This window comes from Oncorhynchus nerka, linkage group LG27, assembly GCF_034236695.1.
Source record: "Oncorhynchus nerka isolate Pitt River linkage group LG27, Oner_Uvic_2.0, whole genome shotgun sequence".
NCBI classification, from domain to species: domain Eukaryota; kingdom Metazoa; phylum Chordata; class Actinopteri; order Salmoniformes; family Salmonidae; genus Oncorhynchus; species Oncorhynchus nerka.
Window position 1 is genome coordinate 70,647,879 of NC_088422.1, and position 19,567 is coordinate 70,667,445.

Consider the following 19,567-nt stretch of genomic DNA (forward strand, 5'->3'; position numbering starts at 1 on the left):
TATAGGGTAACCATATAGGGTAACTATATAAAACCATATAGGGAAACTATATAGGGTAACCATATAGGGTAACTATATAAAACCATGTAGGGTAACCATATAGGGAAACTATATAAAACCATATAGGGAAACCATATAGGGTAACTATATAAAACCATATAGGGAAACCATATAGGGTAACCATATAACCATATATGGTAACCATATAGGGAAACTATATAAAACCATATAGGGTAACCATTAAAAAAACATATAGGGTAACCATATAGGGTAACCATATAGGGTAACCATAAAAAAACATATAGGGTAACCATAAAAAACCCATATAGGGTAACCATAAAAAACCCATATAGAGTAACCATATAAAACCATAATGAATACTATCCGTGAGGATCAGAGCCTGAACCACCAGTCCATCAAAAATGAGACTATTCTCTCCAGAGGAAATGCCTGGTTTTTGAAAACAAATTATTTTCAAAAGACATGCTTTGATTGTGAATCTGTAATAACCATACAAAGAACAAAACATTTCAGAGACAAATTGTGCATCACCTTTGAAAAGCAGGAACGTTTCAGGTCAGGGTTAAATATAGTATTAGTCTGATACGCAAGATTTTAATATAAAAACAATAACAAAATACACAGAAAACCCCAAATAAACAGAAAAGACACTATTGCTTTGATTTTGGTAACTGAGCAAGGATTGACTAGACTCATATACCCATTTCACACAGTCGTGTAAGCTGACCTGGCCAGATAACATATCTAGTGCCATCCTGCTTTTAAACGAGCAGAGGCACATAGCTAGCTAGCCATGAACAACCTAAACCAGACTGGGAAATGGCAGGATAACCTTAAACCAATTATATATACTGGAAAGCAAGCCAAAAGATCCCCCCAGTTTGTGTTGAGACAATAGTGTGAAAAAGGCATGAAGCAGGGCCAACTCCATCCCCTCCAACACACACAGGGCTCCCCCTCATAGGCCCAGCTGAACTGAAAAGAGATTCTATGGGGGCCAACATGGCTCTATGGGGGCAGGGTCCCACTCTTTGGCCCTCACCGTCCACGACGGGCTGCAGCCAGTACTGCTCCATGCAGGCTTCATTCCCACAGGCGACATTAGTGGAGCAGCCCGTGCCTCCAGTAGTGGTACCTACAAATACAGTGACATTAAACAGTCACCAGTCAGGCAGAGGAATGCTGAGAGGTATAGCAGGCAGGAAGGGCTGCATTCGGGAAGATGAGTGTTGTTTTGTCTTGTGGTCACTGATAATCACTATGATACTGGAATGCATGATCTCTTTTGGTTTCTTTCGAAGGGAAAACTGACATGTAACCGTGGCACAAAGTGGGGTTGGGGTGTAAAATGAAAAACTGGGAAGCGTGGTTGGTGCGTTACGAAAGGAGTGAGCGGTTTCCTAGGTTCTGATTGGTTGATTGAAGGAGCCGATTGAAAGACCTCTAAGGCTGCCTGCCCTCCTCTCAGATCCTATCTCAGCAGACTGGGCCCTACGAGGAGAGGCAGGGAGATGAGGGAGAGTGTCTGTGCCTTAGTAGAAGTCCTCTGCTCCTACTAGAGAAGCACACTAAGTTACGATGACACACATCAAGAGTCTGCATCAAGAGAACCAACATCATTAGAGGGAAAAGCATCTATGTGCCGATGCCAGCAATTCAGCACCGCAAGTGCACCTTTAGTCTTTTTTTCTTTTTGGGAGAACGCTTTTGAAGGTAACAGACCAAAATAGAAATGTGGGGGGAGACAGAGCATAATAGGATAGCTATGTTCTTGTCACTGTGTCATGTCTACCAGACATGAGCTATATATTCTCCCCAGTCTTGGGTTTCCAGAGATGGTTTGGTCAAAGAAGAGAGAAAGTCCAGTGAATGCGATCACCTCTGATAAGGATGGTTCTGAGGGTTGGTTCACTTCCGATAAGGATGGTTCTGAGGGTTGGTTCACCTCTGATAAGGATGGTTCTGAGGGTTGGTTCACCTCTGATAAGGATGGTTCTGAGGGGTTGGTTCACCTCTGATAAGGATGGTTCTGAGGGTTGGTTCACCTCTGATAAGGATGGTTCTGAGAGGTTGGTTCACCTCTGATAAGGATGGTTCTGAGAGGTTGGTTCACCTCTGATAAGGATGGTTCTGAGAGGTTGGTTGGGCGGAAGGAAGATGCAGTCTGAAGACTTTGGTAGGTGATTCACCAGCTACATACACTCCCTGCTGCTGCATCCACTCCTTGTCAGCTTGGGAGAGCAGAGACCCAATCTCCTGATCACTGGACCAGGAGCTGTCCTGACTGACTAACAGGCAAATAGAGCGGACCTGACCAGCCACCAGACCAGGTAGTTCCCCTGAAAACAAAGAACTTGTAATATTATTAGGTGTGCAAAATATCAAACATTCAGAGGCTACATTCCCACTCTTTTTCCCGTTTCCCCCTCTCTGCTGCTTTCACTCCTCTGACAGTCTCTTCTGTGGTGTGGACTGCCATGGTTGGTGCTACTTCCCAGCATTAGAGCGCCCCTCGATGGACAGTTTGACCTCCTGTGGGATGAAGGAGGGTCGAGAGGAGCCGGAGGGGCCCAGCTGAGGGCGCGCCCCTTCCTCTACCTTCATGTACCTCTGAAGGCCGGGGGCGGACCAGCGCCTCTGAGACGCGCTCGACACTGTCGACACCACTCCCAACCCCGCCCCTGGATGAGCAGAACCCTCCGTGGGCAAATAGTAACTGCTCTGGCTCCTAGTTTGCTCTGTTGAAGTCCTATTTGGTCTGGTGGGCATCTCACTCTGCACAACACCCCCTAGTTGCATGGGCTCCTCTTTATCCCCCCTCTCCCTCTCCCTGTGGACGCGTTCCATCCTGAAGTGAGGCTGTGGCCTGGGCTGCTGGGGGGCAGGGGGCCCCATGGACTGGCCGATGGACCCTGATGTGGAGTTGGCTTTGGTGGAAGTCCTGGCTTGGGTCTGCTGCTGCTGTTGTTGTTGCTGCTGCTGCTGCAGGGGCTGTTTCTGTTGCTGGGGCGGCTGCTGCAGAGTGATGGACACACACACATCTCCTACCTGCAGGTGGTGGCAGGCCAGGCCATAGAGCTGGGCCGTGCGCTCTGGGCTGCAGGAGGACCAGCCCTGGCCAAACACAAAGAAGGGGTGTTCCGGGGGCACGTCGATGGTCACCTTGCTCTGCTGCTCGCCCACTGTGAAGTGCAGCGCCACCAGGCCGGGTCTCTGCTGGCTGGTCCTGATGTCCACCACCATGCTGGAGTCGATCTTCAGCCCCCCGCTCACCTCAGCACTCCGCACAAAATCCTGAGTCTGCAGGTCCTCTACACGCTTCAGCTCCCCCGTGGCCAGCTGGATGATGGCCCCCTTCATGAAATGGGAGGGATTGGAGGGGGCAGGGTTGGGCGTCGGGGCCAGGGCCTGTGTGAGGGCTGCCGCGACTGGAACAGAAATAGGCTGCTGCTCCACGGCGGCCAGTTCCACCACAGCCCTGTCTAGGAGGCACACTCTGGCTGGAGACTCAGAGGCTTTAGAGTAGGTGGTGGGGGAGGCCATGGTGACAGCAGAGGTGTCGTCATTGGTCCGGCTGGGATAGTGCTGGGGTGGCTGTTGATGATAGTCTAAGGGGACCAGGACTGTCTGTCCATTGGCCAAGATGACCGCGTGGCCTGGCTGCCCTGCCTGCTGTTGATGGGCCGTCACCCTGGGGTCTCCATACACCACAGGGTGGATCGCGTATGCTGTCCGGCCAGTACTCTCCCCATGAGCCTCTCTGCCTCTCTGGGAGCCCTGGGATAGGTTCAGGGGACCAAAGGACACCTCTTTGCGCCCTCCACTCACACCTTGGACAGGAGAGGCTAGGCGACCAACAACCTGCTGAACCTTGAGGATGACAAAAGACACATCTTAACACATTTCAATCAACCTTTTCAGATTTAAAATGTAATAAATTGTTGTGTCTGAGAAAAAAGACTTGAGTTTTGTCCTCCTGTACCTCCTCTCAACCACCATTATTAAGCCTCAGAAAGCAGTGGTTTCCTATCAACTCTAGTCGAGACCACAAGCCAGAGCATTTTTAGTCTTTCCTTGAAGCAGCAGGCAGTGTGTGGATGTGACTGGTTGCCCAATGATCAGCACACCCTCAAGTAATAAAGGAAGGAAGTGGAGGGGAACATGGATATTGTGCAACTGTCACAGCAGACCCTATAAAAAGTCAAGTGCACTAAATAAAGTCTGAATTTTGGACAATTCAAAATCAAATCAAAACTCTCCTTATTCGAAAACCATTTGAAAATAAAATATTTATTTAAAATAAGTAAATACGTGCGTTTAAGTTACTACAACAAAACCTTGAGTCTTACCTCCAGGTCAGTGTCTGGGGTGCTGCGCTGCCCAGGCGAAGCCCTCTCGTCCAGCCTGCGGCTCTTCAGGCTTCTGTCCTGTGAGTGCTCCAGTGCTACAGAGGCAGATGCTGCCTGCAGCAGCCTTGCATTCCTGGCATTGTAGACTGAGTCCTGGAGCATCTCCCTGGCTGCCTGCTCCCTCTCCCCTCCATTCACCTCCCTATCCGTCTCCTGCTCCCCGCTGTAGGGGTCCCTGGGGGCAGGCGCAGCCCTGGTGCCCTGAGGGTGGTAAAAGACAGGCACTCCCCGAGGACTGAGCTCTGCGGCGGGCAGCGGGCCCAGGTGCTGGGCAGCCTGTTCCGAGGTCAGCATCAGCGGGACCCCTCCGGACGACCCCACTTTGGCAAAGGCATGGGCAGATACATGGGTCTGGGTAGGAGGGGAGACCAACCCCTCCTGGATGACTGACTGGTAGGGGACCAGGTGGGGCTGGGAGAGGGCAACTGAGGGGGAGATCAGGGTGCTGGGAACAAAGCCAGGGGGGACTGCATAAGGGACTGCACCATATGGAGAGACAAACTGGAAAGAGGAGTGGGGGATCTGGGCATAGCCTAGAGGGGGATAGGAGATACCTGGATGATGCTGTAGGAGAGATGAGGGGACAGTGTAAGCTGGAGAGATATGGCTTAACACTGGGTGTAGATTGGTCTGGGAGTAGGAGACAGAAGGGAGAGCCACCCTATAGAGCATGCTGTACTGGTCAACAGGCAGCCCTTGGAGGCCCTCAGCACTCTCTACTCCATAGTGTAGACCAGGCTGAGCATGCAGCCACTCCTCTGCTGTGCCACCTCCCTGAGTGTCACTACCGACCCCTGAGCTCTGAGTGGAGGGCACTTCCTCCCCCTCCCACCCCACTTCCTGCCCCACCAGTAGCACTACTGCTACTGGTGCTGTTGTTGAGATCCCTCTTCTTGGGAGGCAGGCACTCCTGATTGCGCTCGTGACCCGGCTTCATGGCGGTGCCGTGTGGTCTTGTCTGGGCGTGAAATGCTCTTTACTGTGCAGCACGGGGAGTGGAGCCCGTTGGCCAGGCAGTCAGCACCACAGGAACCAGCTCTGAGAACCTGCAGCTGACCTCGTCCACCGCCTCACCTAGAAACACAGAGAGAGACAGTGTGACCAGCCACCAGACGACCCAAACGATTCACCTTAACATACTACATCAACACATACTAGACCCACGTCACAAGCCAGGCTTAGAGTGCCAAGATGTTTGAGAGAGATAGTAGGAAATGAAAGGAAACTTGTGTTTTCAGACCTAGACACAGGAGATCCACAAAATGATGGACACAAACAAACAGAATTTCAGTTAAAGATGCACTATGCAGAAATCGCTCCGCAATTTACTGATTGCTAAAATTCTAATAGTTCGCCTGATTTCAGTTTGGTGACAAAACAAGCAAGTATAGAGAATCATTGTACCTTCTAAACCGCTTTTTCCATAACAAAAAATATTGTATATTCAGCTGTTTGAAGCTGGTGTACAAAACCTAAAGTAAAAGACGCAAAAACAAATAGAAATAGCGCACATAGACTTGCTTTCAATGAGAATGACAGCTCTATAACACACGTCTATGTGAATTTTGTCAGGTCGCCCAAAAAGCTACATATTGCAGCTTTTAACTCTGGATATTATTTCCTTGAATAATTAGGCCTATTTGCCATCATGTGATGACAGGAGTTGAGAAAACCAACAGTACCATAAAGATCAGGCACACACTTCAACTCATTTATGGTCTACGCCATATTGCTTTCTCCCCATGGCAACAAGTTATGTTACAGGCTGAACTGTATGACATAGTGAATCACAGCACAAGAGGAAGAGGGGGAGTGAGTAAGAGAGTAATGGAGAGACTTCTCTACACCTCAGCTGCTGCAAACAGAAATGCTTTCAGATTACTCAGAACCATTTTTTTCAGCTAGCCTAATTATATTGTCTTGTCCCATGACACGGCTGTGTATTTTCTCCAGAGTCAATTGGATTATTAGTAGGAAGCCAGGCGAGGGAAACGTAAGGGTGAAGACAGATGAGATTGTTAAACACCTACACAACAAACCCTCTTCCACCCACACCCTCCCTTTCTTTATAAAACCTTATATAAAACGTGCTAAATGACCAACATCCATATCACATGCCTCACTTTCCATGTGAAGAGGAGCGCAGGACACTTGATATTTCCATAAATTTAGTGCCCACATTTCCCCCAATATAACCAATCTTTGACATGGCCATTACGAAATTAGCGTTATTCGCTACAGTAGGCCTATTTGGTGAAGGATGCTGTTGTCATCTTCTTTGAATAGGAGCAATGATCTCAAGGCATAGATCATGTTGTCATTCAACGTAAACGTAAAACATTGGACAAACTGCACTATAACTTAACATGTTCACATCTGATATCAAATTGATTAAGCTCTCTTGATAGTTCTGTAGCTAAAACTGAAATTTGAGTTGGGAGTAAAAAGTAGCAATCTAGTTGGGTGTTTCCTCATGTCATTCAAACAAGCTTGAGAATACTTACTGGCTACAAAACATGATCAAATAATTGGATGACAATTACCTACTGTTGTGTGTACAGTTAGAAAAGTAAACTTTCGTGGGATGAAAATAATAGTGAAGTGAGAAGTCCAGGCAACGTCAGATTTTATGGCTTGACATCAGCGAACACTAGTAATGGCTTGCTAGCTAGCTAGCTAGCTAGCTGGATTGCCATTTATCACCTGTTATTATCGGTCAAATATAGTATCTCCGGACGCCACGACTTCCTGTCTTCTCGTGCACTTACCTCCAAATATCATTGTGGATATGCCTCGACTGCCTTGAGCTTTCGGAACAGTTAATATGATAAAGAAATATGGATGAAATCAGGGCTGATTAGTCGAGCCCATTTCAGAGGCCAGCAGACGAAAACCCAGTGGCGCTCCTAGATGACGTCAGACATAGTAAATTCGATTTCCTGGAAGATTTTGAGGTATATAAATCCGATAATTTTCATATATTTGAGCTTCATAGCCAATAAAAAAATACGCATGTTTACCTTCTGCTAGGAATACTTGATTTGTCATTTTCCCCCCGAATGTCTGCATGCACAGTTATCTATTTCCCTATAGAACACACATTGCCTTGTTCCTCTCTAAATGGCAATCCTCAGGCAATGAAAACAGGTGGTTTTTGAGCTATTATGGGTATCTCCTTGAGATTCGTTAGGAGGTGCTTGAAATACGAATGCAGTAATTTCTCAGATTTACAGTACCGGTATATTATTGTGACGTGATGTTTTTGCAATTTTCCCGGTTGATGCTCCGAATTTACAGCAGGGGGTGCTGGTGGCAATTCTTATTGATATACGTTAGAGTGTACAGTAGCTTTGCATTTTCTTATCCATACACTGAATGTAGTATGATCTGGTTTGAATGTAATCAGACCTGTATATAGCATGGTTAATATATTAATTTGAATAGCATGTGAATATTTTCAGTTTCCCTCAAATCTGTGTTGCAGACATTGCTAATCGTCTCATTTTGACAGCTTCGCAATCCAGCCCAGTCACAACATTTACATTTACATTTAAGTCATTTAGCAGACGCTCTTATCCAGAGCGACTTACAAATTGGTGCTTTCACCTTATGACATCCAGTGGAACAGCCACTTTACAATAGTGCATCTAGGTCTTTTAAGGGGGGGGGGGGGGGGTGAGAAGGATTACTTTATCCTATCCTAGGTATTCCTTAAAGAGGTGGGGTTTCAGGTGTCTCCGGAAGGTGGTGATTGACTCCGCTGTCCTGGCGTCGTGAGGGAGTTTGTTCCACCATTGGGGGGCCAGAGCAGCGAACAGTTTTGACTGGGCTGAGCGGGAACTGTACTTCCTCAGTGGTAGGGAGGCGAGGCACCCGAGATAAAAGGAACACAAGATAAACCCGAGATAAAAGGAACACAAACCTATAACCTGTTGAATCTCCAAGAACGTTCTGGGATAATGTAAATTAAATCAAAACAATAGCGTTGTCATATAACCAAACTTAAGAAAAGGTACAGACGCGTTGCAGCCATTTTATTGGATGTCTGTGAAATACTGAGTACAGGAATTTTCACACACATCTCCCCCCCATAACAAAAAACGACAACTTCAGAAATTGTTAGCATTTTTATTTGCTCTAAATTCTTTAACATTGACATTTGGCCTTACAGCTGTGATCCCGTGGTCAGAGTGTTGACAGTGCTTTTGCACTTCAGAACCCTCAATTTTCCTACAAGTGTTCTGCAAGCATTAAATGTGCATCTCCAAACTTGACCTAACACATTGACACCCCACAGAGCACAAATGTACAACATAACATTAATCCCAACATGGTACTTCAGATCAAGCACTTACATTTGGCTTCCAGATGCAGCTTTTGAAGTACTCAGTCTCTCTTAATGTCATTACTCTGGGTGTAACAACATGCATAGCAGAATAAGTGATAGAAGTGAACCGGTACATTGAACACAGTAAGTAACCCAAATTTCCATCTAAAAAGGAATTTCCTACATTCCTGTTTTAGACCATTTGCATTACTGAATAAATATGTGCGCTGTTGATCAATATCAAATTGTGTCAAATGAAGAGCACAATTGTTACAGAATAACTGCTGAGTGCACCAATGGTGTGAATTAGTGGTAAACTAAAACAAGGGCTGTGCATTAATGGAATATAAACTAGAAGTTGGGGCTAAAAAACAGTGAGTACCATAATTAGAAAATTGTAAAATAAGTCATTTCAAGCAATAAAACTGTACATTATTTGCCAATATTATTTTCACCTTCTCAGAATTCAAACAACCATCACCAGTAGTTATTTCATACAGCTTCACTTCATATTTGGGATTTGTCTTGTTAATATCAGGTGAAGGAGCAATGAGGGCTCATTAGAGAAAACAGATTCCAACTGTTTACATGTCTCCACTTCAAACCCACTCTGAAACAAATCACCTGACTATGGTGAATAGACATGATGATTGTCTGAGCATCAGTTCAGGCGGCGTCCAGCCATTAGCAGCATCGGTTCAGGCTGTGTGGGTGTACAGTAATGATAGGACAGGTATCCAGCCTGCCCAGAAGTTCTTTACTGCCCACAGCTCCAAAACATACATGTCCAGAAACTGATGCATTTCAATGCCAAAGCCATCAAGGGAAAAGTTGATTGATGAATGTCCACAAATGTATTGTCTCAAACGGTGAAGACATTTTCCAGTGCCAGTTCCCTGGCATTTCATTGGTGTGTTGTGTGATTGAAGATCATTTCCTGCAAGAAGGCCTAATAGTATATAGCCCTGTCTGCCCTTCTCCTTTCACTATTTAGTTATTATTCATTCTAGAAATAATGCAGTACCTTACCAGAAGGTCTCTAGAAATAGAACTAAACTAAGTGATACAAATAAAGCGATAAGTGTCTACCACAGATTTAACTCCTCCTCATAACTCCTTTTTTCCTTCGCAAAGTGTCATCAGCACTACATCAATGTCACTACAAAATCATATTCCACTAACATTCTTCTACGTACTCAACTTAATCTAAAACTAGAAAGTGAAACTGGAAATCAAAATTGACTTCCTACAGAGAGCAACCCTGGCAAACCCCTGAAGAAATGTGTGATTTAAGCAAAGAATAATAATCTTGTGCAAAAACAAACAGCCACATCATCACATTCAACTGAGCTAGCCTCTGGCCTCTAGCATGATAGGACATCCCTTCTGGACTCTAAGCACTGATTTGAGTGAGAACTTTAGCCACGGGACCTCAGAGTGCCTCATTGGCCAGAGTTTCAGTGGAGAGCCATATCTTTGCCCCGTTCAGGAACTTGCTGAGAGGAGTGCCCAGGATGCTGCGGCGGCACATGTTCCCCACGGGAGAGAAGGGGAAGGAGGAGCTGAGGTACTCTGGAGTTGAAGAGGGCTCGTGGGTGGAACCGGCCTTAAAGTACATCCTGCTGTGGTCTGATGGGGGGGCGCTGGGGTTGGAGTTCGGGGTGCTGGCCGGAGTGGCCCCCTTGTACTGGCGTAGCTGGCTCTGCAGCTTCTCTACCTCATCAGCCAGCTGGGAGAGCTTGTGGTATGCGGTTACAGGGCCGCCCTTGGGGATGCTGGCTTCAGGGACCCAGCGCAGGAAGTAGAGCCTCCACAGGGCCAGGTGTGAAGGCAGGAGCTGGGGGATGAGCATCCCCTGTAGGTCTGCGGGCCGGGAGACCCAGTCCCTGAAGAAGCGCTCTGTTGGGCTCTCCACCACCTCTCTGATCTGGGAGAAGTCTGGTTTGAGCCGCGGCACCAGGGAGTTCCGCCTGGTCAGGGTGAGGCTGTCATGGCCGTCCATCAGGATGTTCCTCAGAGAAGAGGGCATCCCTCGGAGTGTAGAACTGTAGTTTTTCTGGAAGAGAAAGGAACACACACTCATTTACAAGTTATTTAATTTAGAATTTAGAATGTATACATGTAGATGGTGTTGATTTTACTTTGATGGACATGACATTTTGATCTTCATGAATTCAGGTTATTTCCAGGCATCTGGGACTGTCCCTGGATAGTCTTGCATAGCTATTCTTGCAAAGCTCCCTAATTTACACATCTAGAATTTAAATGTACTTATCCTGTTAAGGGGTAGTTGACAACCCTCTCTTTCACTGTATTAATTTGCATTCTCAAACAAAGAGAGCAAACTGACCTTGGTGCGTCTAAAGGACTTCACTGTTCCATTCTGAACACAGGTGGCACCTTTCCCAACATACATGGGGTTGTTGAAGAGGGCCTGGTCTTTGGGGGTGAACTGCTGTGACCAGTCCCAGACAGGGGGGAAACGCAGGGCCTTCTCCTCCCCCATAGGGATGCACTTACTCTTAGCAAAATCCTGTGGAGGAGGACAGTTAAGGTTACTAATACTGCACACAGCTGCACACAGATCTGAGCTGCATCATACCAGAGGTGCGTTGACGGAGTTGAATACAACCGCAACTATGTTGTGTTTGTGGCTTTGTGTGTGTGTGAGCTCCTCACCATGCTGTTCTCAGTGCGCTGCTGGGGACAGTTGAAGAGAAAGGTGCTGAAGACAGGGATCCACATGCTGTCACTGAGCACAGTCAGGTACGTCTCAGTGAACTCAAAGGCTGCTGGGTACTGATTTATAATCTGCCACACACAGTCCAGGAACAGCTGGAACAGAGGAGACTGAGGGGATGGAGGAGAGGAAGAGGGGGAAAGGTAGAGAATATTGTGATTAAGGGCGGCAGGTAGTCTAGCAATTAAAACCGTTCGGCCAGTAATCAAAAGGTTGCTGGTTTGACTCCCTGAGCTGACTAGGTGAACAATCTGTTGATGTGCCCTTGAGCAAGGCACTTATCCTGAGCGACTTACAGGAGCAATTAAGGTTAAAAGCGTTAAATTACTAAAATCACTGGACACAAAAACAATGACAACATTTCAAAGTACATCTACATGTCAAGCTCCATGTCAAGTATGCAAATAGACTAAGCCTACCTCCTCTTTGTCATTCTTCTTCAAATGGTTGCACCGGTGGAGGAAGCGATGGCCAGCCATCACCCACTCCTTCTGCACCAGGCTCTGGAAGCCAGTGAGGCTACGGAAGTGAGGGTCCAGCATCAGTTGTACCAGAGAGGACACCACACAGCTCAGGTCCCTGTCTTCTTCCTCTGGAGAGAGAAGAGGAGAAATACAATCCAATACAATACCAGACCAGACCGACAGACAGACACAACTCTAAAGGACAAAACCATGCATTTCTTTACCTTGCAGAATGACAGACACATGTTTTCCCTCCAGCAAGTAGACTACCTCGGCTGAATGCTTCAGGAAGGCCCTGGAGACAGGAATATGAAAGGATACAGTTGACTTTACTCTAGGTACAAATATGTAACATTTACACATACATTTTAAGTACGACATTCATTAACTCTGACCAAAAGTTGAGTCCAACCAAAATTATCCTGTTCTTGTTCATGAAATATTACCACCATTAAAAAATGTAAATAAAAAGACTAATATATATACCAGATGGTAGAGAGAGAACTAGCAGGAGCGTCTGTCAATGCTAGTACTTTTCTAAATGAAACTTCATGCAGGACAGGACAGCGGCAATGCCAGTGCAAACAGCATGGTGAGCCAACCTGCTGGGCCAGTGGCGTCTAAATATTTGCACATACCTGACATACTCCAGCCATCGAGAGCTTTCCATGGACGACAGCCACTTCTCCTCAGACTCCTCAAAGGGCTCTGCACACAAACAAACACACAGTCAAACATCCCAAGAGCTTTCAGAATCCCTAAGAGCAGCAATAAAAGCCTAAGAACAACAAAGGGCCTTCATAAAAAAATGAATTAAGCAACAAATAAATCACAACATTCATTTAATTGATTGATTTCAATTCCTCCGACTTACCGATGACACAGATCTGCCGCACTTTGACAAAGGCAGCCTGGATGTCCTGGATGTTGGGCAGGTTCTTGTCCAGGTCGGACTTGAGGACGTCACTGCGCTGTGGGTGGCTCTTTGTTATGGCACTACAGATCCTACCACAACACAGAGCAGGAAAAGACTATTGGAAATAGTCTTAACAGCACTGCTTATTTGACAAGCAGTTTATTTACTTCTCTTTGGTACTGCGAGTCTGGACAGAATAGTTTGGCAATCTCACTTGTCAGTTATGCCAAAATAACAAATCACAGTGCTGACATGATAATCACACTATTTGAAAGGAAATTGAAAACAGATGATTGTTGTAAACCATATGAAAACATCAACAAATATAAATGGATTCATTGATATTCTATTCAGTCTTATTATACCTCTGGTCCAGCTTCCTCTGCTGCAGTGGGTCACTGATGCTGGCCATGCGCACCAGGGCACTCCCGTTGGGGTGATTCCAGCACCACAACTAAGGGAAACACACAAACACACACCACCTTGTCATGTTTCAGCAATCACACACAAACGGTCCCCCTTGTTCTCTCACTTACAAACACTCACATACGCTCAAATGCATAGTCACTCCTCTCAAAGCACTTAACAAATCGGAGTCATTAATACTTGATAGAAACAGTCGGTCTAGGGGATTCTGTCTAAAACAGCAAGAAAGGCTTTTATTAAGCAAAAGCGGTTGTTTTTTGGGATGAAAGAGGCTGACCACTCACAGGGATGCGGTGAGCAGTGAAAAAACATAGGTACTGCTTCAGGTCTTGATCCGCCAGGGACACTGGGACCACAAAGTACTCTGGGAGACTGGAGAGAGAAATATATCATATTATCCACAGCAGAGCCTGAAATGGTTCACCACAATATGAAAATAAATAACTCCAATTCTGTGGCAGCAAGTGAAGCAATTACTACATTTCCATCTCCACAAAGATTCTATTACATAAAGTGTCAATGTAAGCCGTTACATAAAGTATTACCATTCTGCCTGATGAGGATTATGACACTCTAATGAGCTATGTTAATCATAATCCAAATCTGGTAATAATCCATGATGTTGTTTAGAAAATGAGCTGAATGCCTGCAGTAACCCTCCCTCCCCCCCCATCCCCACTCCCCTAAACTATGTGGGCCCCACCTGGGTGAGACGACGTAGCCCTCGTTGATGGAGCACACCCTCCACTCTGCTGCACCTGTTCTCTTGATCTCTCGGTCCCATTCAGAGGGCCGGTCAAACAGGGGCATCTGCAGTCCTCCTCCGGGATCTACGCCATTAACTCGCTCCCCTGAACATGTAGCAGTGAGTTCTTGCTAATTAAAGACACACACCTGCTTGCTGTATTTCCTTCAACTCAAACATTGCAACAATTGTAAATATATGTTGATGCCCCGGTGTTCCAACAAAACTCAATTGATCACATTGTTCCGTTAACAGTGTATTACGGCATGTTTTCCTTTAGGTTCCTCACATGTCAAGACATGTACAGTGGGGATGCTATTGATAGCTAGAACAGTTTGGCAGGCCACAGGGAATAAGGGTGTGTCAAAGCCTTTTCGGTCAGAACCATATGGTTAAGCAGTGTACTGTATACCTACCCAAGGATCCATAGTATTGCTTCCCTACGTACTCAAAGCCAAACAGCAGCTGGGGATCAGCGGGTTGGGAGTAGTGAGCGATGGCCAGGCAAACCTTAAATCACAGGGTGGGGCAAACACATGACTTCAAAAGGAAGGAACTGAACAGGTCCAGGCAAAGATACAGTACATACAGTGCCTTTGGAAAGTATTCAGACCCCTTGACTTTTTCCACATTTTGTTACGTTACAGCCTTATTCTAAAATGGATAACATTCATATTTTTACCTCAGCAATCTACATACAAACCCCATGATGACAAAGTAAAACAGGTTTAGATTTATTCGCAAATGTATTAAAAAATATATATATATTTTTACATTTGCTAAGATTTCTAAAAACGTGTGTTTTTGCTTTGTCATTATGGGGTATTGTGTTACGATTGTTGAGGGGGGAAAAAACAATTCAATAACATTTAGAATAAGGCTGTAACATAACATAAAATGTGGAAGGGGTCTGTACACTTTCCGAATGCACTGTAGGGCCTAGTTATACGAGCCTGGAAGTTTCCCGTTGCTGCTTTTTGACTGTAACACCAGAGTATACACCTTTATATTATACTCGGGAAATTGTTTCCATAGCTAAGGCTGGCAGTGAGGACTAGTGAAGAGCAGAATAAACAACCTCTGAAGAATCAAAACAGTTGTTTTGTGAGGTGTTAAAGTTCATAGTAAACCATTGTTATGTAAATGCAGGCTGAAAAGTAGCAGTGGCCTGGCTTTGGCCCCAGGTGAGAGCAGATCTGCAGGAGCCATGGTCCAATGACATGGGTGCCGGCACACATAAATGGAAACAGAAACGTTTTCAACGTTTGGGTAAAACACTGCGGTAAGTCCTGTATGGAAATGTACCACTTGTCAGGTCAGGGAGTCTGGAAAATATCCTGGCCCCAACAATACAATCTAAGGGAGATGGTCTGCTAGAATCTTTAAGATGTGACAGCAGATAATTCTGTACTGTGAATGGAGACAGGTTTCAGTGACTCCATAGGATATGCTGTCCCTTTTCAATGAGTTGTGTCTTTGAAATGCTCTTTGAGGCACGTTCTGGCTGCCTCGGAGTCTGCTGACCACAGCCAGAGTGTTTTTCTGTTCACCTCTTACAGGAGTTGTTTTCATTCATTTGGAGGTGATGCTTTTATTGGCTAAAGACTCAGGAACCTGCTTGGGAACTTTCAATAACACTTCAAGCTGTGCCTTGGCTACAAGGGGCCTCTACCTTTACTACAAGATCCCACCATTTAAACAGCAGAATGTATTATTTAGCCCAGACATTCTCAACAGCTGAGGCACTAAGTCATGTTTTCTATACCTTGAAGGGTAGATAGAACTCTCACACAGGAATACTATGAAGAGTAAAATAGATTATCAAACTTGAATTTGGCCATTAACAAAAAACACAAGTCATTTCACCACATGCTGTATTTCATTTTTAGTGAGTGACAAAGACATGAATTTATGTCTCATATTTCTAATAAAAGGAAAACGTTGAAAAGCAACGGCAAACATTTGAAAGACTTCAACCATTGAACCATAATCATGTATTTGTAAGTGTGCCTTGGGACGATCTGGGTTGCTAAGTTGCTCCAATCATTCAGAGTTAAGCATGGCAACCAGGATTTCATTTAAGTGAAACCTAGGAAAGCAAACCTTAGCATCACGCCTATTTCTATTGGGATAGAGGACTGAGTCTGGCGTTTGGAGCTTTCCATCAGTGGCAGTGGCATAGAATTACACAATGCTGTCCATTCATTGGAGGAGCTGCGACCCAAACACAGGACACAAGGAAGGAATTTGTGTTCATGTATGTATGTATGTGTGTGTATGTGTGTGTGTGTGTGTGTGTGTGCCTCTGTATATTTGAGAGACTGCTCCCAACTCTGTAAATTCCTTTGGTATAATAAGCTATTATAGAATGGCTTCATTCCATATGTCACAAAGAAAAAGGACCAAGCCCTGGTTTAGCTCCCCACAGTAATTACACTGTGTGTCCCCATATAGAAATAGACACATGGAGTGCAGTTAAATCCCACTCTGTACCATTCCAATACCAACAGCAGAAACACCCATTCATAAAAAACACCATGTGTAATCAGAAACAACCAGGAGTTACCATTGGACTTCAATCCGCTGTCATAACAGTGCCCAAGACCCCCCCGGAAGGCAGAGTAGCCAGTTAATGTTAATAGTTACTTCTTAGTTCAATATCTTTCAGGTGTGTGTTGAGGGGCTTCAAGCGCTAGCTCCCCCTTTCTCTGACAAACTGCTCCCACGTGGCATGCACCATGCGCTCTGGCTGGAGATCTAAGGTCACGTGTGTACATAGACGCAGGCTGTCAGGAAGATATACTGAGGTCTGCAGTCTCCCTGCCACGGCCATGCAGAGGACTCAGGGCTGCTGCTAAGAACTCTAGGAGGCCTTACTCCACATAACACAGAATTCACTTTTGGACCAGAACCTGGGGTGCACAGCATCTGTGTTTGCAGAGTGATCAGAAACTAGAGGGCTGAATGGTTGTTTTGTTCCCTGGTTGTTTTTTGTGGTGACTTTAAAACCTCTCTATCCGGCTTCATATGTTCCAAGGGGCTTGCAGGTTATATCCAGGGTGGCTCCTTCTCCCCACTACCCTGCTTCCTTCTTCCCCCTACCCTGCTCCCTTCTCCCCCTACCTGGCTCCCTTCTCCCTCCTACCCGGCTCCTTCTCCCTTCTACCCGGCTCCTTCTCCCTCCTCCCCTGCTCTCTTCTCCCTCCTAGCCGGCTCCCTCCTCCCCGATCCCTTCTCCCTCCTACCCGGCTCCTTCTCCCTCCTACCCGGCTCCTTCTCCCTCCTACCCGGCTCCTTCTCCCTCCTACCCGGCTCCTTCTCCCTCCTACCCGGCTCCTTCTCACTGCACACAGCATCACATTGTCGAGAATGAGCACAACAGGCCCACAGGGCTCGGTAACACTGTATACAGACTTTCTTTTTTATATATATTGTTTTATTGACTGTATGCTTGTTTATTCCATGTGTAACTCTGGGTTGTAGTTTGTTTCGCACAGCTTTGCTTTATCTTTGCCAGGTCGCAGTTGTAAAATGAGGACTTGTTCTCAACTAGCCTACCTGGTTAAATAAAGGTGAAATAAAAATAAATAAAAACTCCAGGTGAATGCTTTTGACCAGGCCTGTTTGTTGGCTTTGCTGTCAGAAATAGAAGAGGGGAGAAGAGGGGTGGAGAGGGGAGGAAAGGCACAGAAAGGAGGATACAGGGAAGCCTACATCGCCCAAGAAGGGCCTCCTCAGTGTGTTTGTCAATGGGGTTACCATACACATACAGTCCTGTTTGGTTTTCTGGGAGAGGACATAGTACACATGGCATTTTTTCTCATCCAAAATAAAGGATTAACTAGTGTCATTGCCAGCATGTTTGCGCTCATATTCACATAATGGACTTAACACTGATAATCATGTAGGCTAGCAAGAGATGATTAAAAAATATTTAAATCTGACAGTGGCAGTCTTTTGGGAACAGCTATACTGACAGCAGAGGCATTCCACTCCACAGTGAATTACCAGTGAAATCCTCTTAGAAACTAATCCACTGTAGTAGTGAGGCAGAGTTGAGTTGGAGGATTACCATGCTAGATGGCTGGTATCTAGCCTCAGGTACAATTCAAGAGTCAACACCATGTAAATGTATATAGTGTTTATACATCAAAAATGTCAATTTTGTTCAGAAAGCTTATATCGCAAACCTTCTTGGCGCTTTGGGGCCCAGCCTCGTCGAAGCGGAACCTGATGATTCGGAAGTCCTTGCAGTAAAGGATGAGCTCGGTGGGATTAAACTTCAGCTTCTGGTTGGAACACAGAACCTTCTGCTTCCCCTTAGCATCGTTCACTGAGAGGAACAAACACAAAACAAAGACCAGGGGCGAGACAGTGCTTTTTAAAAATGTATTTCACCTTTATTTAACCAGGTAGGCTAGTTAAGAACAAGTTCTCATTTACAACTGCAACCTGGCCAAGATAAAGCAAAGCAGTGCGACACAAACAACAACACAGATTTACACATGGAACAAACAAGCGTACAGACAATAACACAATAGAAAAAAGAAAGTCTATATACAGTGTGTGCAAATGGCATGAGGAGGTAAGGCACTAAATAGGCCATAGTAGCGAAGTAATTACAATTTAGCAAATTAACACTGGAGTGATAGATGAGCAGATGATGATGTGCAAGTAGTGATACTGGTGTGCAAAAGAGCAGAAAAGTAAATAAAAACATTATGAGGATGAGGTAGGTAGATTAGATGGGCTATTTACAGATGGGCTATGTACAGCTGCAGCGATCGGTTCGCTGCTCTGATAGCTGATATTTAAAGTTAGTGAGGGAAATATAAGTCTCCAGCTTCAGTGATTTTTGCAATTCATTCCAGTCATTGGGCAGCAGAGAACTGGAAGGAAAAGCAGCCAAAAGTAGGTGTTGGCTTTGGGGATGACCAGTGAGATATACCTGCTGGAGCGCGTGCTACGGGTGGGTGTTGTTATCGTGACCAGTGAGCTGAGATAAGGCGGGGCTTTACCTAGCATAGACTTATAGATGACCTGGAGCCAGTGGGTCTGGCGACGAATATGTAGCGAGGGCCAGCCGACAAGAGCATACAGGTCGCAGTGGTGGGTGGTATATGGGGCTTTGATGACAAAACGGATGACACTGTGATCGACTGCATCCAGTTTGCTGAGTAGTGTTGGAAGCTATTTTGTAAATGACATCGCCGAAGTCGAAGATCGGTAGGATGGTCAGTTTTACAAGGGTAAGTTTGGCGGCGTGAGTGAAGGAGGCTTTGTTGCGAAATAGGAAGCCGATTCTAGATTTAATTTTGGATTGGAGATGTTTAATAGGAGTCTGGAAGTAGAGTTTACAGTCTAGCCAGACACCTAGGTATTTGTAGTTGTCCACATATTCTAAGTCAGAACCATCCAGAGTAGTGATGTTGGTAGGGCGGGCGGGTACAAGCAGCGAAACGGTTGAAAAGCATGCATTTGGTTTTACTAGCATTTAAGAGCAGTTGGAGGCCACGGAA

At 45.6% G+C, this 19,567-nt stretch overlaps 2 protein-coding genes across 3 annotated transcripts in view; both read right to left on the bottom strand.

Moving 5' to 3' along the window:
- Window positions 1-583: 583 nt before the first annotated feature.
- LOC115112260 (ataxin-1-like) lies at window positions 584-7,318 on the bottom strand. Its single transcript, XM_029639196.2, is given in 4 exon segments — window positions 584-3,891; window positions 4,371-5,256; window positions 5,258-5,504; window positions 7,199-7,318. Coding segments are annotated over 3 exon segments (2,379 nt in total). The 5' UTR covers window positions 5,368-5,504; window positions 7,199-7,318; the 3' UTR covers window positions 584-2,508.
- A 1,224-nt stretch (window positions 7,319-8,542) lies between these two features.
- Window positions 8,543-19,567, bottom strand: part of LOC115112261 (myotubularin-related protein 10-like) — a 43,311-nt gene continuing 32,286 nt past the window's right edge. For both annotated transcript variants that reach the window (XM_065011952.1, XM_029639197.2), the window contains 12 exons: window positions 18,239-18,381; window positions 14,465-14,558; window positions 14,007-14,154; window positions 13,588-13,675; window positions 13,243-13,331; window positions 12,836-12,966; window positions 12,600-12,669; window positions 12,186-12,256; window positions 11,917-12,089; window positions 11,437-11,607; window positions 11,108-11,290; window positions 8,543-10,813 (listed from right to left, as the gene is read on the bottom strand). In XM_065011952.1, the coding sequence (XP_064868024.1) occupies window positions 10,190-10,813; window positions 11,108-11,290; window positions 11,437-11,607; window positions 11,917-12,089; window positions 12,186-12,256; window positions 12,600-12,669; window positions 12,836-12,966; window positions 13,243-13,331; window positions 13,588-13,675; window positions 14,007-14,154; window positions 14,465-14,558; window positions 18,239-18,381 (1,985 nt within the window). In that variant the 3' untranslated portion in view covers window positions 8,543-10,189. The remainder of the gene's footprint in view (window positions 10,814-11,107; window positions 11,291-11,436; window positions 11,608-11,916; window positions 12,090-12,185; window positions 12,257-12,599; window positions 12,670-12,835; window positions 12,967-13,242; window positions 13,332-13,587; window positions 13,676-14,006; window positions 14,155-14,464; window positions 14,559-18,238; window positions 18,382-19,567) is intronic.